This window comes from Macaca nemestrina, chromosome 13 (genome assembly GCF_043159975.1).
Source record: "Macaca nemestrina isolate mMacNem1 chromosome 13, mMacNem.hap1, whole genome shotgun sequence".
Lineage (NCBI taxonomy): Eukaryota > Metazoa > Chordata > Mammalia > Primates > Cercopithecidae > Macaca > Macaca nemestrina.
Window position 1 is genome coordinate 1,941,771 of NC_092137.1, and position 26,555 is coordinate 1,968,325.

At 52.2% G+C, this 26,555-nt stretch overlaps 1 protein-coding gene across 31 annotated transcripts in view; it reads right to left on the reverse strand.

The window, feature by feature from the left end:
• Nucleotides 1-426: 426 nt before the first annotated feature.
• LOC105497564 (myelin transcription factor 1 like) overlaps nucleotides 427-26,555 on the reverse strand; it is a 533,126-nt gene continuing 506,997 nt past the window's right edge. For 19 of the 31 annotated variants that reach the window (XM_071076158.1, XM_071076139.1, XM_071076141.1 and 16 more), the window contains 4 exons: nucleotides 20,925-21,016; nucleotides 13,662-13,771; nucleotides 3,604-3,747; nucleotides 427-3,291 (listed from right to left, as the gene is read on the reverse strand). In XM_071076158.1, the coding sequence (XP_070932259.1) occupies nucleotides 3,151-3,291; nucleotides 3,604-3,747; nucleotides 13,662-13,771; nucleotides 20,925-21,016 (487 nt within the window). In that variant the 3' untranslated portion in view covers nucleotides 427-3,150. Of the gene's footprint in view, nucleotides 3,292-3,591; nucleotides 3,748-13,661; nucleotides 13,772-20,924; nucleotides 21,017-26,555 lie in introns of those variants that run through there. The other 12 variants (XM_071076144.1, XM_071076154.1, XM_071076149.1 and 9 more) reach the window with 4 other exon arrangements.

Here is a 26,555-nt window from a genome sequence, read left to right on the forward strand (position 1 = left end):
AAAGCCTCTACGAAGGACGTGACTGCCCGGCCTGGGCGCGCTGAGATGTTGACCAAAGCACAATGGCAACGCCCCCAAGTGTGGTGGCTGCTGGGCTGCTGGCGGAGAATTCCCTGTCCAGGGGAGCCCTGTGCCAGGAGGCACCGTGTCCTCCATCCAGGCTGGCTCTCAGATGGCCTGGCCCAGTGAGGGGCAGGAGCAACAGCAAATGGGAAAAGGACGGCCCAGTGGGGATGCCGAGACACATAGTTTTCTAAAAGTCATTGACTCCTATATGCCTCAGAGTTGAGAACCAAACTGGTAAAAATGTTAAAAGCAACTAAGCTGGAGTGAAAGGCTTCGAGTGGATCCCACCGGGCCCCAGACAGCATTTCCCAGACTCAAGTGAAGACGCAGACCCGGGTTAGAGATCCTTCGTGCTACAAATGTGGCAACACCTTTTTTATTTAGAGTAAGATGTGTTAACATCCAGCATGACAAAATTTGTACAAAGTTCACAATTTAAAAATGAAGTATCACAGCAACTTGTGATTCCACACATTTATAGCAAAATTAAAGTGTCAACAAACCCATGCCGTGTAGTACAAAAATAAATCAAACTTCAGTTCCACAGAGAGCACAATAAATAGTTTATACAAAATTCTGTCTTAATAAATGATTACTTAAATTAACTTAGAAATGAATATGAACAATAAGTTATAATAAACTCTGATGACTCACAATAATTCCATATGAAAGGTCAGCATTCTAATATGTGACACTTTTGTGATCCCTATATAATAGTCACAGATAACTTTTGATTTGATATTATGTACCAACGTTAGATGAGCAGCAGGTTTGTGCTTAAAATCCCTTTCCATTGTACATAGGTGATAACAATAAGAATCCAAAACTGATACTATCTAGTACTCTACTAAAAGCATTACTATATTGGCAAAGAAGCTGCAGACACAACGCGGTGGGGAAATGCATATGCTGTTATGGACAATGGGGGCCCTAAAGGCGGCTGGGGCCCTGGGCCACACGGACGGCCTCAGGTGACTGCAAGCACCTTGCTTCAGCTCTCAAACGCATTCTGAGCATGGCAGCTGCAACCAATAGCACAACAGAAAGGGGGCGCTGTACAGAGAAGGTTCCGCAGAGCCCCGAAGTAATTACATCATCTTTTTCCCAGCTAGTTAGTAAAGTCCTTGTGGAAAACTGTAAGCTTTTGTACAGTGAACAGTATAAAGTGCCGCTGGGATATACATATATTTATACATATATATATATACCGAGGTTGAGTATTGTATCAGAATATTTGTCGTGAGATCCCTGTAGTCTCCCTTCGCAACATTATTGATCGGCCGTGAGGGCTCCTCTATCATCCATCCAGGTTCAGTGTCACAAGGCTACTGACACGAGGAATTGCACACCTCCGTACGGATATATAGGACAAGGTAAGTGCAAATAGTCGACTGGCACATTGTGGGGACAATGACCCTGTAAGTCCTGTTCTGCTAAAAATATTTTTTTTTTTATTTTTACAAAACCCATCTTTTTTTTTTATTTCATAACAAAAATTTAAAGTACGTCTGTACTTCCTGCATAACATCAAGACATGGAAGGAAGAGATGCTATTAAATGGAAATCAAGTCAACATCAGAAAACACAACACATCGTCAAAGGACTACTCAGAAGGGGGAACGCAGCGCTCAAAAGTGGTCTTATGCATACATATAGTGCAGTCATTGGGAGTAAAACAATCAAATCTGGAAGATATAAACAAGTCTAAGATGATCTAGTTTAAAGCAAAAAAGTGCTGAAGTATATTTAGTTACTTTTAAAATCTGATTGCATTCATTCTTAGAATAGTCACAAGAAATCAAACAACAAGGCTCTGCAAATGCTCTATGGTCAACTGGTCTCCAGCCAAGTGTAGAACAGAAACGTCGTGGTAAGAGTCCTCTGAATAGGACCAAATGCTTATTCAGAGTCAAAGTCGGGCAGGGGGAGCAGGAGAGAAACTTGACCGAGCTGCCTTCCCACCAGATCCAGCAGAAAACTCGGTCCAGTAACTAGAAGACTCACAAATCATTTGCCTTTATCCCTCAAATGTAAAATAAGAAGGTTCATAACAATAATAGGAATAATCATAATTTTTTAAAGTGAAAAGGGGAAATAAATGTTCTTAAATTATCTTTTAGCTTAAATCGAAAACACACAAATTCTGTTGATAAACTACATTGCAACAACAGACAGTTCAGAGGGGCACGAAACTCTAGGGGAGATACGAGAAGGTTGTTCCAAAGTTTATTGAAAATGGAAAAGGAAATCTTCACGTTGTCCACCTCTGATAAGATCCTGTCTTAACTGGAGTTTCCATAGTCACACCATGTAATGCTTAGGAGTTAATTTAAAAGTGCTGTTTAAGCTGCTTTGAATCTTCTGCCAAGTTTCCATGGCTTGATGTTGTCTTACAATAAATTACTTATTTCATTTCTTACAGTTAATCCATATGCCATTTCCTTGGAATGCAAAAAACCTCATTTATTGCCCCCACCATACACCATCCTCCTAAAACAAACAAACAAAAAAGTCACATAATATTTCCAAGCATTGTTCAAAAATAAAGCATTTTTGCAACCAATTCTTGCTATGAAACAATATGCACACAAAATGTATTTCTTAAATTCCATAAAGTCCTCCAACATGAGGCAAAATGATAACGTCTAAAAAGCGGCTGCTTGGCCACAACATGGTCATTCAAAGCTGTGTGTGTGTGTGTGTGTGTGTGTGTGTGTCCATTTCAGTTCAAAATACTAAAACATTTAATCACTAAAGCATTAAAAAGAATTTACACTCTATTTATTTTGATCAGCTTACCTCTTCAGAAATAGATATACCCCCAAATGTGCATACATCAGCAGCTATAAACATTACATGGCAGAACACTATGTCAGCTTACATGGAAACGTACAAAATGTGGGTGTATTCAAAAACTATTCTGCAGGTACTATCTTTAAAGCAAGACATAAAATCATTATGAAGTCTTGTAAGCATAACACTGTTTCAAACAGAAATCAATATAGAACACTTTCTGGAAAGTTACAGCAGCAAAAAACAAGAGGCATCCTTTTTAAGCAAGAGTTTCATCACTACAGCAGCTGTTCAGACCTGAATTCCTCTCACAGCCTGCTTTATATTTTCCAGTAGGGCTTTATTTTCTGGACTCTGATAACGATCTTGATTTGTATACATTTCCGTCAAAGTAGTCACGTAAGCATCAAAATTTTGTTCATTGATTGGATCCTACGAGATATTAAATAGTAGTTCATATACAACTTTTATTTTCTTAATAGTATATTTACAAAAGCATAAAATAGTATCATAGCATAGTGCCCTTGGTTTTATACTATTTCAAAGGCCGGCTCAGAGCACACTTAAGTTTATGGGGTCAGCCCCGCCCATGTTTCTAGCAGTTAACGGTATGGTTTCGGGGTGGTAACCACAAACATTTGCCAAAGGCTGAAGAACCATGAAAATAACAACAAAAACGGCATCTACTTTAGGCTGTGCGCTGTGAGGACTCCACATTCCTGCCTTGCGCGCTCAGTCACTTACCATGTGTGGCAGCTGGATGTTGGCCAGACTGTGGATCAGAGACTGGCTCAGGTTCGCCAGCTCGTGGAGGAGGGACTCGTTCTGCTGCTCAATCACTTTGTTCTCCTCTTCGATGGTCTTCAGGTTGCTCTCCATCGTGGTAATCTGAAACGCACAAGTGCATGTGACATGTAACACCAGGAGGACCTAGAAGCCCGTGGCCGTTGCCGGGGGCCACAGCCTACTGGGTGCCAAGAAGGGGCCTCTCGCTGAAGGAGAAAGCCTTCGGGCTGGGTGCTGTGGCTCACGCCTGGAATCCCAGCACTTTGGGAGGCCAAGACAGGCAGATCACTTGAGGTCAGGAATTTGAGATCAGCCTGGCCAACATGGTGAAACCCTGTCTCTACTAAAAATACAAAAATTAGCCGGGCGTGGTGGCGGGTGTCTGTAATCCCAGTTACTTGGGAGACTAAGACATGAGAACAGCTTGAACCAGAGAGGCGGAGGTTGCAGTGAGCTGAGATCACACCATTGCACTCCGGCCTGGGTGACAGAGCAAGATTCCGTCTCACAAAAAAAAAAAAAAAAAAAGAAAGAAAGAAAGAAAGAAAGAAAAAGGCTTCAGTGGTGAGCGCTTGCCGTTTAAGGACCTGCTGTCTATGCTTTGGATTCACTGCACTTGACAACTGGGGAAGTGGGACTGTTTCCTTGCGCCATCCTGTTCTCTCAGCTGGCCTGATGGGACTGCAGTGTGTGGGGGCTTAGTGTTTTACTGACTTGATGCGAATACTTCTCCTTTCTAGCCTGAATCAAATTCTGCCACAGCTAAGTCCTCCAATGCTCATTTCTGTGTGGGGGTGTCACTATCTCTTCAGATGGCACCGGGCTGGCACTGTGCCCACAGGGTGGTCTTCCTGCATTTCTCTAAGGAAAAAGGCCCACCGCGGACCCTTCCTTGCATATTCCAGAGATAATTTAAGTATCATCAAGGTCAAGGTCAGGGCCTCTAACGGCACAGGACTAACTTCACACGCAGCAGGCAGGGAGCTGCCCTGTCCGTGGGGGTGTCTGCCTCGGCCACCCAGGGGTGCCTCTGCCGTGCGTGATCTGGGGCTTCTCTCTGGAAGACCGAGCTGACCCGCAGAGTCCAGGGCTGGCCTGGCCTACCCGCTCCTCTCCGCTCCTTCCCCGACGTGTCATTCCCAAGTCCTCTCATGAGAGTCTCTCCTCCTCTCCCTCTTGGTCCTGTCTTCTCCTATGTTCTGGCCCTCCCTTGGCTGTACTGGGTCAAATCCCGGGTTCTCCCACCAGCCCCAGGCACAGACCCTCTGTTAGAAAACTGGTGCCCCTTGGAGATACCCTCCAGGATGAAGTGGGGAGGGTGGGCCTTCTCCTTGGAAGGAATCGCAGCCCCCACCATTCTTGCAGGGATGGTGCCCTGTGGAGAACCCACCGAAATCACACAGCTTTGTTTCCATGCACGTCCTTGGTGACCTTCTCATTTGTGTTCCTTGGGATTATTTATCAAATTACTGTTCCCCTCCCAGCTGCCCCCTTGCAGGCTCAGGAGTGGATGCCTGCCCTCCCACGACTCCTGGGTGGGCCCCGAAGGGCTGCGTGCCTCGTGCTCGTCTTCCAGAGCGTTCTGTAACCCTTCCTGGGCGGCCACGTGCCTGCACTCACAGCTGGTGGCAGCTGTGGCTGGGACCTCACTAGAGATGATGTCAGTGTAAAGAGACATAGGTTTTCTATGATGGAATCTAATCTCGGGTGAGGCGCCACTGCCCAGGTCCCAAGGTTGTTAAAGGGCCCACGCAGGGGGAAGGCCAGCAGCAGGATGGGCACCTCCCTGAGCAGATGGTGGCTCCTGCCCTGTGCACCCGGTGGCTTTCCTAGATGGCCGCTGCTCCAGGCCCCTCAGCCCCTTGTCTGTGCTCAGGGAACCCTGCAGAGGCCTCCCCATTGCCGGCCCTCAGCGGGCCCTCCTGGATGAGCCCAGCCCAGCTCACCTCTGGTTGAGTGTCTCAGAGGTGCTTCTGGCTATTCTTTCCTATCCTAGCCGGGCAAACTGTGGGCTCTTTTTCTGGAAAATGGGCATAATGCTCCTTGCATTACGAACTCACACTGGCAGGTGCGGTGTGTTTGCAGTGAGAAGACATTTGTTATTCCTGGGGCCTCTGACCTGGTCTTTGGGGCTCAGAGTAAAGGGAAGTCCAGCTGCTCCCCCGGCTTAGCAGAGAAGCAGCCTGTGGGGTGCCCAAGGCAGGGGTAGCACCCTGTCTCGTCGTCCCCAGCAAAATTCATGGGGACACATTTTAGATCCATTCCTTCTTCAACCTATGTTCCCTGCTGGAAAGTCTAGCCCCTTCTGCAGAGGCTGAGACATGTTCCTGTGCTCAGGACTCTCTGTGAGACTCAGGAGTTAGGCTGTTCCTTCCCATGTTACCCGGGTCTGTGGCTGGGGTGGGGGTGGGGGGGCTCCCGTGCTTATAAATGCTTTGATTTTCTCAAAATGGAACAAATCTCATTGTGTTGAATCCACTTAGCAGTGGAACAAAATATGCAGTTTGAACAAACATCCCATCAAAGCCCTGGCCAAAATGATCATCTGCTGAACCAGGCTGTGTGGTGAGCCCAGTCCAAGGTCAGAGGGGATGCCTGGAGACCCAAAACCAGAACTGATGGGTATCTGCCAGGTCTCACAGCCTTACCTCCCTCAAGCACACCCCCCGGCCCCTGAATCTCCTGCATCTCCAGCCCACACACACAGGGCCCCGGGCTTCTCGCACGGGACACGTTTGCTTGCCTGAGGCCTTCCTCCAGGGTGGCAAGAAGCTGTGTCTCAGGGTCACTGTTACCCGTTCCTTACTATCCTAGCCAGGCAAATTGTGGACTCTTTTTCTGGAAAATGGGAGTAATGCTCCTTGCCCACAACATACACTCACACTGAGATGTGAGGCATGTTTGCAGTGAGAAAACATTTGTTATTCCTGGGGCCTCTGACCCAGTCTTAGGGGCCCAGAGTAAAGGAGAGCCCTCTCAGAACATCTTGGAGCTGGCCAGCACGCTGTGGTGTCATGGGAGACAGCGCTGCCGAGCAAGGTGATGCAGGGGCTCCGCCCAGCCCCTCATACGCCAGGCCTCCTCTGAGGATGGGGCTGAGCAGGCTGGGGAGGGCCACAGAGGCCGGTGTCTCTCTTCCAAACCCAACCCACAGCAGCCACGGTACGTGGTTCCTGGCACTCGGAAGGCGTCCCTGATCACAGGTGCTTACACGGGGAGGGGCCTGTGTCACGAGTGGGTCTGGGGGCCTGGCTGGGAGCTGGGCCGGCCACCTCTGCCATCGTCAGCGATGTGCACTGGCGAATCTGAGTCTGCATTTCTAGAACCATCGAGTTGCCTGTGGTAAAGTGGGGAGCCCTCTGACGACCGTGGGTCCTGTTTTTGATTGTTTTAAGAAACACCAAAAGTTTTTCAGGCTGCTAGGAAGCAGTGCATTCCCGGATCTTCCCAAGAAAGTTCCCGCGTCAGCAGCAGCCTGATGGCCAGTCTAGGTCCAAACCCACATTTTTACAGACTTGGCCACACCCTCTGTCCTTCTGGACCTCAGCATTTCTTAGACTGCGCAGCCTCTGACCACACCTGGAGCAGAGAAAGGTCAAATCTAGCCCAGGGCCTGACATCGAAAGCTAAGACTGAGCTAAGAATGGCATTTGCGGTTTTTAGTGGTAAGAAAAAAACAAAAGAATAACAGCATTTTGTAACATAGAAGAGCTATTAAGTTCCAACTGCAGAACCATGTGACGCTGTGTTGAAACAGGGTCACACTCACACACGTGTTGTGAGGCTGTCACACTGCAACACAACTGCGTGGCCCAGAAGCCTAAAATATTTGCCATCTGGTCCTTTGTAGAAAATGTTTGCCAATACCTGGTCTAGACTAAGTACCTGGATGGCGTGATGTGTTTAGAAAACATTTCCGGAAGAAGAGTAAAATGGGTGGGAATCGCAAGGCGTTAGCAGTGGGGCGGTGGAAGGGCGTAACCCCAAGGAAAGTGTCCTCGTGCAGGGAGGACGGGCTCCTGCCCATGCCGGTGCTGACCAGGGAGGCTGGACCACAGAGAGGCTTAGCTCCAGGGAGAACAGCCATCATCTGAAAGTGGTGCAGGCTGTGGGATTAACTGAGCTGCCAACCTTAGAAGAAGTCAAGCTTCACAGGGCTGTTCATGCTGGTCCATCTGGGCCCTCGCACCAGGAGCTGGGGGGTTTCTTGTGAGAATAGCCTGGCCTGAAAACACGAGCTCCCTTTTATACTCAAATACCCCCGCCCCCACCTCCCTGACAAATGCCTGCACTGTTTGAGCCACGGGGGACAACATCCCAGCCTCCCAGCCAGCTCTGAGCCATTCTCCTCCTGCTCCTGCTGTTTCCTGTGCCGGGAGTGCTCTTTTCCCTTCTCCACCTCCCGTGTCTGCAGGACTCCCATCATCTCTCCTCGGTCTCCTTGCTCCAGTCCCCCACGGTGGGGTCTCGAACTCAGGCCCTCAGCAGTCATGTAGTTCACACAAACGCCGCTTGCCCGGGCCGCGCCCAGCACTTGAGTCCCCTGCTCTCTGTTCCTCAGTGGCAGTCTTCTTTTCTTCCGGATTCTGATAACAAGCAACTTCTGGGCGTCCCCTGGGGCCAAGGGCAAGCTTTTCTGGTCTCTGATCTGGGGTCTGGTGGGAACTGAGTTGAATCGGATGAGATGTATCTGGGGAATCTTGGAGTCCAGAACCAAGGCGTGGGTGTGCCCGGCGTGGGTGCCCCAGCCCCTGAAGCTGAGGCCACACTGAATCCAGTTGAATGGAGTTGGGGAAACAGCAGATCCCACAGACACCTCGGCCGTTCTGCTGGTGCTGGGCCACCCCGGGAGGAAGCCTGACCGGGTTCACGCCATTCTCCTGCCTCAGCCTTCCGAGCAGCTGGGACCACAGGCGCCGCCACCGCGCCCAGCTAATTTTTTTTTTGTATTTTTAGTAGAGACAGGGTTTCCCCCTGTTAGCCAGGATGGTCTCGGTCTCCTGACCTCGTGATCCGCCCGCCTCGGCCTCCCAAAGGGCTGGGATTACAGGCGGGAGCCACCGCGCCCGGCCGGTGTCGGGACTTCTGATTGCGTTTAACTCTTCAAGCTGCCAAGCATAGGAACGGATTTTTCAGCCACATAGGAATTGTGTTTGGTCGCACTAATTGGACCCCAAATAGTGTTTAAACACATTCCAAATTGGAAAACTAATCTTCTCAATGAAATAAAATTGCGTTTGTCCTAATTTGAATTCTCACAACTGAACAGTGAAAAAAACCTTTCCAAGTTTTAGTAAGAGCACTCCTGGGCTTGAGACGTAACACAAAACCCCTTCCGCAGAGAGTGGCAGGGGCGGCCTCCCCCTTATCCGGCCCAGGCGCGGGGGTCTCCCCCTTATCCGGCCCAGGCGCGAGGGTCTCCCCCTTATCCGGCCCAGGCGCGAGGGTCTCCTTCCATCCGGCACAGGCGCGGGGGTCTCCTTCCATCCGGCCCAGGCGCGGGGGTCTCCCCCTTATCCGGCCCAGGCGCGGGGGTCTCCCCCTTATCCGGCCCAGGCGCGAGGGTCTCCCCCTTATCCGGCCCAGGCGCGAGGGTCTCCTTCCATCCGGCCCAGGCGCGGGGGTCTCCCCCTTATCCGGCCCAGGCGCGGGGGTCTCCCCCTTATCCGGCCCAGGCGCCGGGGTCTCCCCCTTATCCGGCACAGGCGTGGGGGTCTCCCCTTATCCGGCACAGGCGCGGGGGTCTCCCCTTATCCGGCACAGGCGCGAGGGTCTCCTTCCATCCGGCACAGGCGCGAGGGTCTCCTTCCATCCGGCCCAGGCGCGGGGGTCTCCCCCTTATCCGGCCCAGGCGCGGGGGTCTCCCCCTTATCCGGCCCAGGCGCCGGGGTCTCCCCCTTATCCGACACAGGCGCGGGGGTCTCCCCTTATCCGGCACAGGCGCGGGGGTCTCCCCCTTATCCGGCACAGGCGCGGGGGTCTCCCCTTATCCGGCACAGGCGCGGGGGTCTCCCCCTTATCCGGCACAGGCGCGGGGGTCTCCCCCTTATCCGGCACAGGCGCGGGGGTCTCCCCTTATCCGGCACAGGCGCGGGGGTCTCCCCCTTATCCGGCACAGGCGCGGGGGTCTCCCCCTTATCCGGCCCAGGCGCGGGGGTCTCCCCCTTATCCGGCCCAGGCGCGGGGGTCTCCCCCTTATCCGGCCCAGGCGCCGGGGTCTCCCCTTATCCGGCACAGGCGCGGGGGTCTCCCCTTATCCGGCACAGGCGCGGGGGTCTCCCCTTATCCGGCACAGGCGCGGGGGTCTCCCCTTATCCGGCACAGGCGCGGGGGTCTCCCCCTTATCCGGCACAGGCGCGGGGGTCTCCCCTTATCCGGCACAGGCGCGGGGGTCTCCCCTTATCCGGCACAGGCGCGAGGGTCTCCCCCTTATCCGGCACAGGCGCGGGGGTCTCCCCTTATCCGGCACAGGCGCGGGGGTCTCCCCTTATCCGGCACAGGCGCGGGGGTCTCCCCTTTATCCGGCACAGCCGCGGGCATCTCCCCTTATCCGGCACAGCCGCGGGCATCTCCCCTTATCCGGCCCAGGCGCGGGGGTCTCCCCCTTATCCGGCACAGGCGCGGGGGTCTCCCCCTTATCCGGCACAGGCGCAGGGGTCTCCTTCCATCCGGCACAGCCGCGGGCATCTCCCCTTATCCGGCCCAGGCGCGGCGGTCTCCCCCTTATCCTGCACAGGCGCGGCGGTCTCCTTCCGTCCCGCACAGGCGCTGCGGTCTCCCCTTATCCGGCACAGGCGCTGCAGTCTCCCCCTTATCCGGCACAGGCGCTGCAGTCTCCCCACCATGGGGCACAGGACAGGTGTGGCGGTTTCTGCAGCATCCGGCACAGGCGCGGGGGTCTCCCCCGTCCGGCACAGGCGTGAAATTTAAAGGTTTGGACGGAGTCTCCTTTCTCCTTCTCTTGGATCTGTTCTTTACCAGATTAAAATCTAGACCCCTCCCTGTGCAGGACCCTCATCACCGGGCTGCAGGCCTGAGCACTGACTCTACCGTTTTTCCGTCTGTCCCCATTGCAGAGAGAACATCGGGCCGTGGCATCCACTTCTCATCTGTCTCATGGCTTGGGCTTGGGACAGGCCTACAGCCCTGTGTCATCTCTGGCATGGGCTCTGTGCACAGGCCTGCATCCCCGTGTCAGTGTGTCTTGAACATGTCATGGGGCAGTGGGAGAAGTCTGCCTTTCTCTTGGGTCAGAGTGGACAAGAAAACACGGGATCTGGGCCTGTTCCCCTTCCCGGCCATGCTCCCTGAGGGTGTGAGGGCCTGAGAGGCATGGGAAAGTCCGGACCTTCTAAAGGAAAATGCAAAGGGCGTGAAGGCTGCTGCAGGGAGGCCAAGGCCGTCAGGCAGGGCCGCGTTATGCCCTGGAGAGCTGGCCTGCCCCATGTTCCTCCTCCATACTCCCCGGGCAGTGGCCGTGGCACAGACAGCAAGGAGGGCTCCTGGCTGTGGGTGCACATTATTTTCTGGTTAAGTTTTGCCCCAGGTCTAACCCGTTTAAGGAGTATCAGGCTCTAAGCTGCCTGAGTCAGCAGCTGCCTGTCTCCGAGCTCAGGCCTGGTGCTCACAAAACAACTTGTGGACTGGAGCTCATCATCCGACGCTGAGAGCTGCAGAGCTGGGGGACTCTGGCTCAGCACATTCCTGTCTCTTCTAGAATAGAGGAAGGTCCATCCCTGGGCACATCTGGGAAGTCACCTCTCTCATCAGCCGAGTCAGTGAGAATACATGTGAACTCTACACATTCATTTTTGACATTAGGTCCAAATACATGCTGTTAGGAGCAACTACGCATCTCAGAGATAAAGAAAGGCACAAAGGAACCAGTGAGAAGGGACACAAACCTGAGTGCTTCCTGAGGGGGAGGCCACGCCCGTGCAGGTGCAGAGAGTGCTCTAAGCAGCCTGCGTAGGCACATGCGTTGTTTCCTAGGGCTCAGACCCAGGCGACATGACCTCTAAGCCTACTCAGCCCTCGGCTGAGCCCCAGCCCCAGTGCTTCATCCACAGCTGGCATCAGAGCTGCCGTCCGTCCCTCATGGACGGCCACGGAGCAGCAGGCCTTCACTGCGGAGGGAGGGGTTTTGGAAAGTGGGAAGAACCCGCTTCCTGAAGGGCATCCTGTTGGAATTGGGTTGCCCCAGTAGACCACGGACTCAACACCCTGGACAGGCAAGGACATTCTGCCTCATCAGAGAGTGCCCCGAGAGGTGCCATTCAAAGGAGGAAATAAATTAAGATTTTCGGCTTGTCGCCCTCATAAACAGAATACAACTGTGAGTCCATTAAACCCACTTCCTTTGTAAACTACCCAGTCTCAGGTTGTTTATTAGCAGTGTGAGAACGGAGTAATACTCAAGGGTGAATTGATCTGTCCCAGTTAAACAATCTTTGCTGACTAGGTCACCTCCTACTCTCTCCCAGAACCAGCAGCTCGTGGGTGCTCCGGTAGCCATGGAGTCTCCTATACAGTCCAAGATGCCGCTTCCATGGCCTCGGCTGGTCCCGGGGCTGAGAAATGCCACAGGCTGTTACTCTATTCCCCAAGCCCAACATTCGGGTAAGTCTTAAGGGAAATTCCAACCTGTGTTGGGTGAGCCCCAGCCAGGCCAATGTAAGATTCTAGGAAGGCCTGAACACAGCCCCTGGGGCTACCAGGTTGGTCAGATCAAGGCAGTGATGCCCTCTGGGGAAATAGGTTGGCATCAAAATGCCCAGGCAGCAGCCACATGGCCTTGTGGGGAGTTCCTGCCCTTGGCCTCATCCTTGGTACCCACAGGGGGGCCTGTAAATCCCTTTCGGTTGCTTGGTGGGGCCCCAGCCCCAGAGGATGTCTCCATCCTTGGGAAAGCTGTGTCCAGTGGGTGGAAACCACCTGTTGAGCAGAACAGAGCCATTGACCACACCTCGCTGACCACGGGAAAGGCCCTCAACCTTCCCCAGCCTCAGCCTCTTCATTTACGGAGGGGGGATAATAAGGGAGCCCCTCAGAGTTTGTTAGGAGGACAGCATCATCACGTAGGTGGCCGGTGGTGTCACCATCCTCATTTCCATCCAGTCCTCGGGCTCATTCCCAGCAAACTGAGCAACCTTCCTGGAGGCTGGTCAGCATCCTCTGAGAACCTCATCACACCACGGCCTGCTGGGGAGGGGCCGGAATGGAGACCTCATTTCTAAGAAGACAGGACACCTTGGCTCACCCTGTGGGCAATGTGAGGGTCGGGTGGTCAGCAAATAAATTCCACTCCCAGAGTGTACTTAGGCGACTGGGACCCTAACGCAGCAAGGTGGGGGATGCCAGGCACAAGGCTCACGGTCAGACAGGGTCCAGCCTGGCCTCTGTGGCCTCGGCTTGGCTGAGGAAGCTGCCTCTGTCTTAGAAGCTGTATGTTTAAGATGAGGCTGAGGATGTTTATCCTGTGGGCTGCTTGTGGGCACGGAGGGGGTTAGGTGACCACAGCTGCTCTGCCAGCTGCCACTTCTCTCTCTTCCCAACCCCAGGCTCTGCAGCCGCAAGTCACTGGGGCTGCTTCCCCAAACCCCAGACACCCAGGAGTCCTATGTGGCAGGCACTCCTTGTTTTAAATTCTGGGAACCTCGGCTGTCGCTATCCATTTAATATAGTGATTAAATAACACAAGGACCTGAAGTATCTTGGAAGGAAAACCCTCATTGTTTGCAGGAACAGGTGATCCTCTGGAAATGCCTATTCACAAATGCACTTTATTAAAAACACAGACACAGGTGCAGACTGAAAACGAGAGAACCATGGCCCCTGCTACAGCGAACACGGCCATGGAATGGTGTCCATGGAAGATCAACATCATAAGGTGGAAAAATAAAGGAAGTAAAAGAGCAAAGAAAGCGGAAATGACAGCTCTCCTAAAAGCCGATTTCATGCCATGTATCTCTGGTATAATAGCATGTGTTAGAGCTAAAATTGAGGGCTTCAAAAACTGTTACCTGAGTTCTGAGTTTAATCATATCGGCTTCCATCTGGGAATTGGATTCATTTAGCTCCTTGATTTCTTCATCTAACTGTTTGATTTCTTCATCATTTTCTATACCTGTAATAATGAATATTAGTATGTTAAAACTATTATATACAAAAATATTAGAGTTAAAATTTTGGGAGTTTTCTTTGTTCCTTTTACATTTGTAATTGAATTTGCTTGGAAAATAGACTCTTGAATTAGAAAGGAAAAAATCATCACAATCTTGAGTCTTTCTATTTCCTACCACTGCCCCTTCCCCAGCTAAGTCCCCCCACAAAAACAATCGAGACACACAGGAGACTCCCGGGCACTCTAAGGGTCGAGCTCCCTGGGACAGTTAACCTGGGTCTTACATATATCCCTGGGACACGAGGCAGAAACCACCTGGTCCTGGGTGCTGATCTGCTGAGCCTGGCCTATTTTCTCCTGCCTTTGTTCTCTCTCCCAACTCGCTCTCTGCATCAGACATTCTGCAAACACCCGAGGCTTGGGGCCAGGCTCTGCAGGCACATTCACCAACAAGGCCAGGCCCTCCCTGCCTTCACTCAGCTTAGGTTCTGGGTCGGAAAATGGGCAACAGACATGTAACCACAAATGCAGTCCAGCAAATGCTGAGGATGACCTCACCTCATCCACCAACAGGAAGCTGTGGGAAGTGGGAGAGGGACATGGGGACTGGCTGGAGGGAGATGGCCACAAAAGGGCTCTCTGAATATTCGACATTTAGCGAATAAAAAAATCTCATTCTGAATTATTAAAAAAATATGTATTAACTAACAGAATTCCCAATTTGTAAACTCTGCCAGAATGACGACCTCAGCCAGGTGTGTACCTGACCATCTGAGTGTCCCTGGTGGGTGACAGCTGCCCTGCTGAGGTCCACGGGGCACATGGATCAGTCCTGGCATAGCTGGGCACAGGGCCCAGATGCCCGTATTTACAAAGGACATTCTGGACACCTGCTTCCCTGACCGGCTGTGTCTGGTTACTGGCAACATTACACTGCCAACGCCAAAGAGATGGAGATTCCTCTCTGTTTGTGACCACCTGACCTCACACAATTGGGTGTACACAGAAGGAGAGCAGGAGTTTGGCAAACGCAATCACCCTAGAAAACTCAGGATTTGAGATTGCTGTTCTCACTGGTTCTACAGCACCACAATGGATCTTTACTCAAAACTAATGGAAAATGTATCCAGGCCTAGGAGGCTCCCAGTAGGTAGATGCTGTTTTCAAGCTTTGCAGACAGAAGGGAAGAAGGGGTGCAATCAACCAGAGTCTGAGGCCTGAAAGCACCCCGAACCCCTGCTGACATCAGCAGGACAGAGGTGGAGGCTCCTCTCTACCGAGACGTCAGAAAGATGAGAGCAAGAGAAAGTGACGCATCAGTGGGATTGGGCCTTAGATGCTGCTTTTAGTGAAATGAGAAAAAAAAAAAAAATTATACCCCCAAGATAAAAATACCCAATGCAAAAACATCCCAATTCATAAAGCAACTAAATTATGAATGAATGTATCATTTAAAAAGCATTCCCCATAAGCTTCTGTTAAACTGCAAGCATCCAAATGCCTTTAGAACCCCTCCGTGTGAAGGAGGCCCTCAGAACACTGGACCCGGTGACGCTTCCACTGACAGCCGTCACGGGCAAATTTCTCAAGCACGTTCCTAGGGATCCCATCTTGCAGAGGCCTTTCAATATGTTTCTATCAAAAACCTTGGACGGGGATGTTTAGTTTGAATAATTTATGAGAAATGTCAAACTAACTGGCCTATCAGGCTTGGTTATCTAACTGATCTGCCAGATCAGGTCAACTGTTCTGACAGAAGTCAGTGTCATTTTAAATCCAAACAAAAGTCTTGACACGGGTCCCATGACAACCTTTCATCTCTAGTTTTGTTCTGGGACTGATGGATGGGTGGATATTACTTCCATAGCTCTGCTCTGTCCTGGGGGACCACCCTCAGGCCCAAGTGGTCACCACCAGCCCTTTGTGGGAGCCTGGGAACATCTCAGTCCTGTGGCTGCCCACTGCGGCTCCACACAGCATGCCATTCCTTTGTGAGGGGGAGGAGGGAGACGGGGAAACGGTGCCAGGAAGAACCGGCAGGTCACAGAGGCATACCCGGCCCATAAGATTCTGGAGGATGAGGGAATGTGGAAGAGGAGGGCCTGCAAACTAATTCTGCAGAGCTGTCCACAGCCACATCCCTGGGACAGCCTACGAGCCCCCAGGCACGTGTGAAGTCCCCTCAGGGAGAGGAGAGCTCTGGGTTGGGTGGGAATTTCCCTTCCCCCTGCAGCGGGGCAGTGAGTGGCCCAGGAAGCAGTCCCTGGGGTTGATGGGGCCTCTGAGCTGAGCCTCACTTTGTGGATGGTTAGGCTGAAACTAGAATTTTGTTGTTGTTGTTGTTGTTGTTTGTTTGTTTTGAGATGGAGTTTGCTCTTGTTACCCAGGCTGGAGTGCAATGGCGTGACCTCGGCCTCCACCTCTTGGATTCAAGCGATTCTCCTGTCTCAGCCTCCTGAGTAGCTGGGATTACAGGCGCCTGCCACTACACCTGGCTAATTTTTGGTATTTTTAGTAGAGATGGGGTTTCACCATGTTGGCCAGGCTGGTCTCGAACTCCTGACCTCAGGTGATCTGCCTGCCTCAGCCTCCCAAAGTGCTGGGATTACAGGCGTAAGCCACTGTGCCCAGCCACAAACAGGGTTTTATAATACATTCCACCAGTTGGCCTGTAAGCCCTCAGGAAGAAACTGCTTTTGTAAAAAACTGGCCCGAGCAGGGAGGGCCCCAGCTGAAAAGCAGCATCTCAGAGCCAGAAAATCCACCCACTGGACACCACACCAAACAAGCAAAAAAATCCTACTCAAATTAGCACAACGTGGTCCTGGAAGATTCTGATTTATTTCAGGATCCTGGTAATGCTTGAGAGACCAGCGTCCCATGGTGAACCCGGCCAGCACTGGTCACTCTCACTAATGGCCTGGTGGAATTTCCAAGCCTCCTGGAATTTCGTTCTCCTTCCTTACAGCTGAAGTAGAAATGTGAGTTCCCACACTTTGGAGCTCTCAGGAATATTAAGCGAAATAAGTGGATGAAGTTCCTGACAAAGTGCTTCATGTTTTTGGGGCTCGATGGAGGTCAGAGCTCCTTTCCCTAGCTTGCTTTCTGCTGTGATAGTAAAAGGAAAGAAAAAGCATTATCTTATTTCCTTCTCTCCTAAACACTGCCCCTGCCCCCACTACCCCCCAAAAAGCCACTGATTGTACAACTTCAGCCAAGGTGCCAAGGCGCTAAGAGGCGTACGGCGAACTGCAAAAGGGTTCTGAAGGGAGATTCACTAACAGGGTCACCCCGGCTTCTCAGGCAGAGCTGAGTGCTAATGCGTGATGAGATCACTCCACGGATAAAGAAAATAAGGTGATCCTTGTCGGGGAGAGACACGAGAGTAGGCTCGTCCCTAAACTTAAAAAAGAAAGAAAGAAAAATACTTTAGAGCCAGAAGGGAACCTCAAGGACATCTGGAACAGCTACTTCCCTGTCAGACAAATGCTCAAGAGAAAGAACTAAAATCCGGTGCCAGGGGCCTCCCTGGCCGAGTCAGTGCCTCACGGTGGGTCCCAGTGGCTTCTCTGTCCCTGGGCCTCACACGCAGGGAAGCTGCTGAGCATCTCGTGAGAAAATGACCCCAGGAAAGGCTTTACACTCAGGATATGAAAGAAAAGAAGGCTGGGCATGGTGGCTCATGCCTGTAATCCCAGCACTTTGGGAGGCTGAGGTGGGCAGATTGCTTGAGCTCAGGAGGTCAAGAGCAACCTAGTGGGCAACATAGTGAGATCTCGTCTCTATTAAAATATTTAAGGCCAGGCACGGTGGCTCACGCCTGTAATCCTAGCACTTTGAGAGGCGGAGGCAGGTAGATTGCTTGAACTCAGGAGTTTGAGAGCAGCCTGGGCAACATGGCGAAGCCCCATCTCTACCAAAAATACAAAAATTAGCTGGGTGTGGTGGTGCACAGCTGCAGTCCCAGCTACTCAGGAGGCTGAGGTGGGAGGATCGCTTGACCCTGGGAGGCGGAGACTGCAGTAAGCCAAGATCGTGCTGCTGCTCTCCAGCCTGGGTGACAGAGTGAGATCCAGTCCAAAAAAAGAAAGAGAGGGATTGTCTTTTCCACATCTGTGGCAAAGGCAACAGGAACATAGAGCTTTGGACGCGAAGAATGGTACCACGGCAGCAGAAATTGGATGCTGTGCCTCTGTCCTCTGAAGAGCAGCAGGAAAGATCCCCTTTCCTGGATTAGCTACACATACACGGAAATGATGCCTGGGCACACAACTGTGCTCTGGGGGTCGGTAAGAACTCTCTCGGTTTGGTGCCAACAGTGTCAGGAATCAACAGCCCCAGGCGTCAGCACCCACCTGGACTTAGGAAGACCTGGGTGGGACCCACTTCCACCACCTGTTCTCCCAGTGACCTGCAGCTCCTCTTTTTCACCCGTGGACGTGCGTGCGTTAGGATCTGCAGAAGGGGAACTGTTTCTGTCCTGAAACTTAGCACTACACGAACTGTGTGTCCAGCAGCTCGGGTGAAATGCAGCGACCTGGCTGAAGGCTGGCCAGCAGCAGGAGCTGGGCCCAGCGGGTGGCCGGTGACCCTGGAGTGCCTGTGCCCTGGCTGCTTTCTGGTGGGATGAAGCCCAGTTGTTGGTTCCTCTAGTTTAGAGTCACAGACCAACTGCTTATCTTCATCCCTCCGAGTTAGCACCTGTTTTTGTGAATTAACTCCTTGTGTGCGGCAGTAATGGGAATGTCTAGTGCCCTAAATGTCGACTCAGGCCCGACAACGAAGAGATGGCCACCTCAGGGATCTGCCCACCGCTGCCCAGGTGGACTAGCCCAGGTGTGAATGGCTCCTCCTCTAGGGTCGGCAGATTTGTTCTCTCCATGCTTTCTTTCCTTTTCTGTTTTGAACTGGACTACCTAACCTAACCGCCACGTCCTTCATTAATGGGGAACAAAGGCACATGGACTCAGAACAATTGTCTAAGGATTTCCGCTTTAATCCAGGGTTATTCAGGGGTGAAATGCCCTCTAAGTATTTTGAAAAGCGCCTGGCATGTGGATGGAGCTCAGGGAATGTTTTCTTTCTGGCAAGGAACACTGCTCCATACTAACTGGGAAGCGAACGTTGGCTATCCTGGTATCTCAAAAGCAGGGTCCTTACACTGGCTGCTTGGGACTGCACCCGCAGGGAGAGGTTGTGCGGGTGGGTCAGGGTATTTGGAAGGTAGAAACTGACAGGAGCAGCCTGGGAGGCAGGATGCCTCCAGGAGCCCCAGACTCTGAGGACCAATATCAGGAAGCTGATGACCTTTCTGGTGAACAATGGGCCACGTGTTGAGGAATAGTTTGTGCTGGCTGCTGGCACAGGGAATCCTGCAGGCACACACGTGGGACATGCAGGCATCTCTCATGCTGTCCTCAGGACCACCAATAACAGATGAGAGGAGACCCCCATGGCTGTGGCCAGGGGCTTCGTGCCTGCATGCTTGGGAGCTGCTCAGGTGTGGCTCACTCGGTGGATTTGGGGAGGAGGTGCCCTTTGGTAAACGTACAGCAGGAGGTCCCAGGTTCTGCCCAGGGTCAGCTTTACAGGACGGATCTGTGCATCATAGGTCTGGGAGCCTTCAGCCCAGGGCATCCCGTGCTTTGTGGTGCTTGAAGAGCTTTGCAGGCTCCTTTTAGAAATACAAAATTAGGGGTGCATCTTGCAAGTGAGAGCTGAGAAGGGGAGGCTGGGCTTCTGCTGTGAAGGGGACCAGTCTGCTCAGTGGCTACAGGTTACAGCCGATCTCATTATTCCCAGGGGCCATGCGCTGTAAAGTTACCTGCACACAGGCTGAGAGCAGGATCACTGCTTCTGGAAACAAGGGGCCAAGCTCCTGCCAGCCTCTGGTCCCATTTTTGTCAGTTGAAAAATAAAAAAACCTGTTAATATTGTTTGGCTGTGTCCCCACCCAAATCTCATCTTGAATTATAGTTCCCATAACCTCCACATGTCTTGGGAGGGACCTGGTGGGAGGTAATTGAATCATGGGGGTGGTTACCTCCATGCTGTTCCTGATACTGAGTTTTCATGAGATCTGGAGGTTTTATTAGGGGCTTTTCCCACTTCTCTCTGAACTTCTTTCTCCTGCCGCCTTGTGAAGAAGGACATGTTTGCTTCCCTTTGTGCCATGATCGTAGGTTTCCTGAGACCTCCCCAGCCATGTGGAGCTCTGAGTCGATTAATCCTCTTTCCTTTATAAATTACCCAGTCTCGGGTATTTCTTCATAGCAGTATGAGAATGGACTAATACACCTGTTTTATGTGTGCTCCAATTTAAAGACAACTTATTTAATAGACACTGTGGATTCCTTAACATTGAACTCAGAGCCAACAGTCAAAACCATGACTCCTGTCCGAAGGGAGCCTGGCTAACGTGTGTGTTTTCTCTGTGAGGCACATCACAGCCCCCTGCACTTAGGAACACCAGACACTTCAGCTGCTCTGTGAATGCACAGGAGTAACTACAAAAGCACTGAGATCACTGCCTGTGTCTACAAATTAATTTTAGCAGGGAGGTGAACTCGCAAATAGAGTCCTCAGGTCGTGAGAGTGGACTGTGCATGTTTCTAAGGGTTTAAGTGGCTGTCCTCTCTCCTGCTCCTCCAGAGGCCCCCAATTTTCCTCTGCAGAACTCTCTACACACAAGAGACACCCTCAGAACAAAACAGATTTGCAGGTGGAATCAAGAAAATCAGGCACTAGACATGCGGAGAGTGAGGGCAACAGGGGAGGGGGTACCATCCTTGTTATCTGTGGCCTGGGGGGCCGCAAAGCTGCTCCTGGATGGAGAAACTGCAGATGAGGGCCTGAGGGACAGAGGCAGAAATGTGGGCACACTGGGGTTCCAGGGAGCAAATTGACCAGTGCTGGAGAGACCCTCAGGACTTGGGCTTGTGATTCCAGCGAGTAGTGAAGTTGGTGAAGGGGGGAGACGGTTTTGAGAAAGACTGCTTTTTTTCTCAAGATGCTTAGCTTTATAGATGAGAGGGCCAGAATTATCCCTGCCCCTGCTTTCTAAGAAAAGTGAGTCTGTTAAAGGACACAGAGCTGGCGTGGCCGTGCCCGCTGGGCCTTCCTGACCACGTGTGCCACGAGGGCCGGGGGTGCTCACCGTTGCTGGCCCGCTGTTTGATGGTCAGCATCTGCTCTCCAGAAAGCTTTGCCTTCTTCATTGCTGACGTGGCTCTCGGGCATCCTGACAGGCTGTGGACAAGACACAGGACGGCCATTAGTCAACTGTCTAGTGTCCCAGCCCCGCAGGGAAGCAGTGGTAAGCAAGCGGTAGACTAGCATTATTTTACTAGCTTGGTTGCCAGCGAAAGGCTGTCTGACAATGAGAAAAAGCAAAAAGACCAACGCGTACAGTATGACAGTTATGCACACGGGGTGCATGTGCGTGTGCATGCGTGTGTCCGTGTACTCATGCATGTGGTGAGCGCTGGTCATGGGCGCTCGGCTGGAGCTGCCTCTCAGGGGGGATCTTGGGAGCTGGGGCTCTGAGAGCAGAGGAAGTTTGCCCTTCATTGTATAACTTTCAGAGCTTTTTGAAACTTTTATAGAGCGATAATGTTGCTTAAAAATCTTCTTTATTATGGGAAGCATCAAGCTTATAGAAAGGTTGGGTTTAAAAGTTAATTTCAAATGTACAAAAGTAGAGAGAGCAGAATAATGAACTCACCCCAAACTTAGCTGTCTCTCCAGGCTAGTCACCTGTGCCCCTCCCGCTTCCCCAGTCTCAAGGGTGAAAACATAACCGCAATCTCCTTATCTCACCCACAGTTTTTAGACAGTTTTCTAATATCACCAGCTATTCAATCTGTTTTCAAACTTCCCGGTGTCTCTTCACTTTTCTCAGCCACTGGTTTGTCGACGTCAGGATGAGTCTCAGCTCTTCAGAGCACATGTGGCAGACGTGGCCGGTGGCCTCCGGGGCAGGAAGGCGCCTCTGCCTCCTTTTCTGTCCTGTTGGTTGTTTGCTGAAGATGGCACGTCCTGTGTGCGGAGCGCCTCTTCCATGCAGTCCCGTGCCTCGGCTTCCTCACAACTCCTCAGCCTCTGAGGGGCCTTCCCTCCCTCCCAGGGGCTCCTGGACATGCGGGTCAACCGGAGTCCTCACTGTGCTACAGGCCAGGGGCCGTCTGGCACTTAACTATGGGTGAGGTGAAAAACTTCTGTATATAATGTGTGTGTGTGTGTGTGTGTTTTTTTTTTTTGAGACAGAGTCTTGCTCTGTCACCCAGGCTGGAGTGCAGTGGTACGACGTTGGCTCACTGTAGCCTCCGCCTCCTGGGTTCCAGTGATTCTCCTGCCTCACCCTCCTGATTACAGTATTATGGCCTCTGGGATTACAGGTGTGTGCCACCATGCCTGGCTAATTTTTGTATTTTTAGTAGAGACAGGGTTTCACCATATTGGCCAGGCTGGTCTTCAACTCCTGACCTCAGGTGATCCACCCACCTCGGCCTCCCAAAGTGCTAGGATTACAGGCATGAGCCACTGCACCTGGCCTATAATGTTTTATATATGTATATAACATACATGTTTATTCTCTCTATATATAATATTGTATTCCACCTGTATATTAAGTGTTAGACAGACCCTGTCCTTAAGTGGTGTGATGGCCAGCAAAATAAGGTGGAGTTTGGCTGGGGTAGTCAGAGGAGCGCGCGCCCGACTCCAGGGGAAACCATCTCCCTTCTGGCTCCCCCATCTGCTGAGAGCAGATATGTGTTAGGGATATATCTAGAAACACTCTACTAGTGCAGGCAGATTACATAATTATTAGAAATATCTCTTTAATATCTGCACTAATATAATTAAGCTTTCTAGATATTGTTTTTGTAATACATGTTTTAAAATTTGTTTTGAAGAAAACGGGATAATTCATAGCAGAACTTGATCGTAATACGTTTTCAACTGGGGATATTAGTGGTTGTTTTTGGGGAAATCCTATCTCAGTATAAAAATATTTTCAGTATTCTTCATCAACACCACTGGTCTAAGTTATTATTTTTTTTGATGTGATGTTTGCATCTCATAATTATAACAGAATATTCATAAAATTCTAAATAATCATTGCTGTTGCCTGACCGTGTCCCCTGAAAACTCGTGCACTGAAATCCTGACCCTCACCGGGATGGTGTGAGGGGGAGGGGCATGTGGGAAGTGAGGAGGCCTCGTGATGGGATCCGTGCCCCTATAACAGGGACCCAGAGAGCTCCTTCACCCCTTCTCCCGTGTGAGGACAGAGTGAGAGGGCGCTGTCTACCAACCACAGTGCAGCCCTGGCCTGACGCCAAATCTGCTGGCGCCTTGGTCTCGGACTTCCAGTCTCCAGAACTTGAAGAAATAAGTTTCTGGTTTCTACGCTGCCCGAGGTATGGTATTTGTTTTTGTAGCCCTAGAACATCTAAGACAATCACCAGTAATTGTTGCTCATCCCAGAACTCTGTGGTTGTGAACTGCTGTGTTTGCTGATGATGTTCCTAGGTTCAGTGGGAGAAGGAGCAGCGGGGACTTTAACCCCGGCGTCATCAGCTCCAGCATCATCAGCTCCCGCGTCCTCTCCCATCCCAGGGCAAGCCGCACGGGAAGCCCCAGGAGCAGAGAGGCCTCTGGGAGCCAGGTGGCGTGACGGGGTGGGCACGGTGGGCACCCTGGCTTCTCCTGCTCGCCGTGACTGCATCCCCAGGAATCTGGATAGTCCCTGAGGGGGTCCTAGCTCATGGTTCCCTTTGCTGTTTTTTTGTTCATTTATTCGTTACTAGACGTTGGCACTGCTGCTTCTGATGGAGCCTCTCACCCTGCCTGCTGCTGTTTACACCAGAAATCCCCGTGCTCCTCAAGCTCTCTTTAGTGTGGGGCGTGAACGAACCCCTTGCGTTCCAGAGGGAACAGGCTCCTCTTCAGGCCTCCCTGATGGGGCCTGGGCAACAACCTGGCAGCCGCTCCCACTCCGGGGCACCCTCCTGGGTCTTCTCCTACCTCCCCATCAGATCCCAGCAGGACGCCCTGCAAATCCGGCTGGGGTGGGGGCTGACACTTCTGCTTCCCTAGCTCATCCGTTAATCTGCTTCCGACGACGAGCTGGATGTTTTCATTTGTAAAAATAAGAAGTTCTCAAAAGATCTGTTAAGGCTCTCCTAAAATAGGATGCTTGGATTTTAACGCCACTTTTCCCTTTCCCGCCACTGGACACACTGCCGCTGTTGCACACGTCTTCCTGCAGGTGTGCCTCCTCTTTGGCCCCCTCCATCCAGGTAGACTCTGCAGTCAGGTGACCACATCTGGCAAGTCCTTCGTGAGACCAGGAGGCCCATTGGACCTCACACCGCACCCCCCGATGCTCTAACGCACATAAGACGTGGAGCTGGCTAGGAAAGACTCATGCATTCCTGTTTGCTCACTTGTGAAATGAGAATAAAATATTGAATTGACTGTGTTTGTGAAGTTTAATGAAAAGAATGTGTATTCTTGAGGGCAAGGATTAAAATGCAATTTTTGTTAAAATCCCCAAGATGGGAGAGTGCTGGAGACAGAGCAGGTGCCTAGTGACGATTTCTGAAAGCATAAAATGTCTGGATGCATTTTGTGATGGCTCAGTGAGTGGAGGCCCAGGGTGAGTGTGAGTGCACCCAGGCCTTGGAAGGTGCAGGCGGAGTCCCGGAAGAGGCCTGTGGCAGGATTTTGCAGGACTTCCAAGTTGAAAGAAGACTCTTGGCCGGGCGCAGTGGCTCATGCTTGTAATCCCAGCACTTTGGGAGGCCGAGGTGGGGGGATCACGAGGTCAGGAGTTTGAGACCAGCCTGACGAACATGGTGAAACCCTGTCTCTACTAAAAATACAAAAATTAGCTGGGCATGGTGGCGGGCGCCTGTAATCCCAGCTACTTGGGAGTCTGAGGCAGGAGAATCTCTTGAACCCGGGAGGTAGAGGTTGCAGTGAGCCGAGATTGCACCACTGCACTCCAGCCTGGGCGACAGAGCAAGGCTCTGTCTCAGGAAAAAAAAAAGAAAAAAAGACGACTCTTGAGTGCGGCTGCCGCCCTGGGCTAAGATGAGAGGAAGGCTGGGGGGAAGGCCTCCTGCAGAGGTCCTGAGACTATGACTGTAGGACGAGGATGACGCCTGGTCGGTCCACGGTGCCTGTGGCCCAGCCCCGCTCAGTGTGACCCTCAGAAATGCAGGGAGCAGCTCCCATCTTCCGTCCTCTGAACCTCCCCAGCCCTTTCGACTTGCCCTGTGTCTGTGAATGGCATTTAGGGGCCAGGAGCTGCAGGTCGGGAGAGAGGGAGGGCCAGAGGCCTGCATCCTCCCCCTTGCCATCCTCTCAGGGAGCAGCCTCTGCTGTTTGCCCTGAAACCCCTCCCTTCTCTTCATCACTTCAGTCCAGGTCTGTGCTTCTCCCTCTGCGGGGTCCCTGGGCCTCAGCCTAGGTCCCAACCGTTCCATCCCAGAGCTGAGAAATGGCTCCAGGGGCTCAGCCGTGATTGCCCCCCGCCGCCAGGAGAGCTTCCAGCAGCCTCTCTGAGAGCAGCCGCAATGCTGGAACATCTCCTAGGGCAGGGGTCCCCAAACCCTGGGCCGCGGCCTGTTAGAACCTGGCCGCACAACCGGAGGTGAGCAGTGCCCGAGCTCTGCCTCCCGTCATGTCAGCGGCGGGATTCGATTCTCACGAGGACGCAAACGCTATTGAGAACTGCGCCTGCCAGGGGTCTAGGCTGCGGGCTCCTCAGGAGAAGCGAACCCTGGTGATCCCAGGTGGAACAGTTTCATCCGGAAACCATCCCACCCTTTTTCTGTGGAAAAATTACCTTCCATGAAACCGCTCCCTTGTGCCAAAAGGTTGGGGGCCGCTGTCCTAGAGTCCTTGGCGACGGGCTCGTCTCCCATGTGCTGCCTCCCACTGTCCACGCACAAATTCCCCAGGCCAGGGAGCTCCCCTGCCTCGGTGCACGCCCCTGGCCTCCCACGTGGGTTTCTGTCCCGCCCTGTCCCCGTCCAACTGGCCTCCCAACTCATTACTGCTTTGTCCACAAAGCGGGGCCCGGCCTGCAGCAGGAGGCCCTCCCGGCCCGGGCTGGGGCCCACCACAGCGTCGCCTTCCTCGAATCCCCGCGCCCCGGGGACGTGGACACGGGCGGTTCACATCCTTGGTTACTTTTCCTTTTCTGCTGGTCTAAGGGCGGGTCCCCGCAATGCCGAGCACATGGCCGTGCGTATCCCGGTGTCCAGGGGCCTTTGCAGATGGGACGCGTTTAGTAAAAATGCACAGCGTAGAAAATGGGAACAGACTGACATGTCAGTGATTTTTTCCTTTCGGATTCGGCTTCTGCAGACACTGCCCCGGTCTCCACCTCACTGGGGGTGCGGAGCTCCCCAGACTTTCTCTTTTATGGGTCTTGCTGCAGAATTTTTAAAGATCTGCTCAGGTAAGTCCTTCAGCGCAGATCTCACTTTCTTTGTCCCACAGTGGACCAAATGCTTGCAGAATCGTCGGTGCAGGCCTGGCGGAGAGCATTCACCCACGAACCAGCAGCTCCGCAGTGGCGGGCGGAGAGTGGGACCTCGTTTCCCTGGCTCTGCTCCAGCCTTGCTTCTGGGGGATTCTTGTTACCCACAACCTAGGAGCTCCAGGGAGAAGCCAAGGACGGGTTCGGAAGTCAGACTTTCTCGGCTAAGTCCTGCTTCCGCTGCTGACTCATTCTAGTGACCTCTCTAAGCCCAGGTGTTTTATTTGTAAA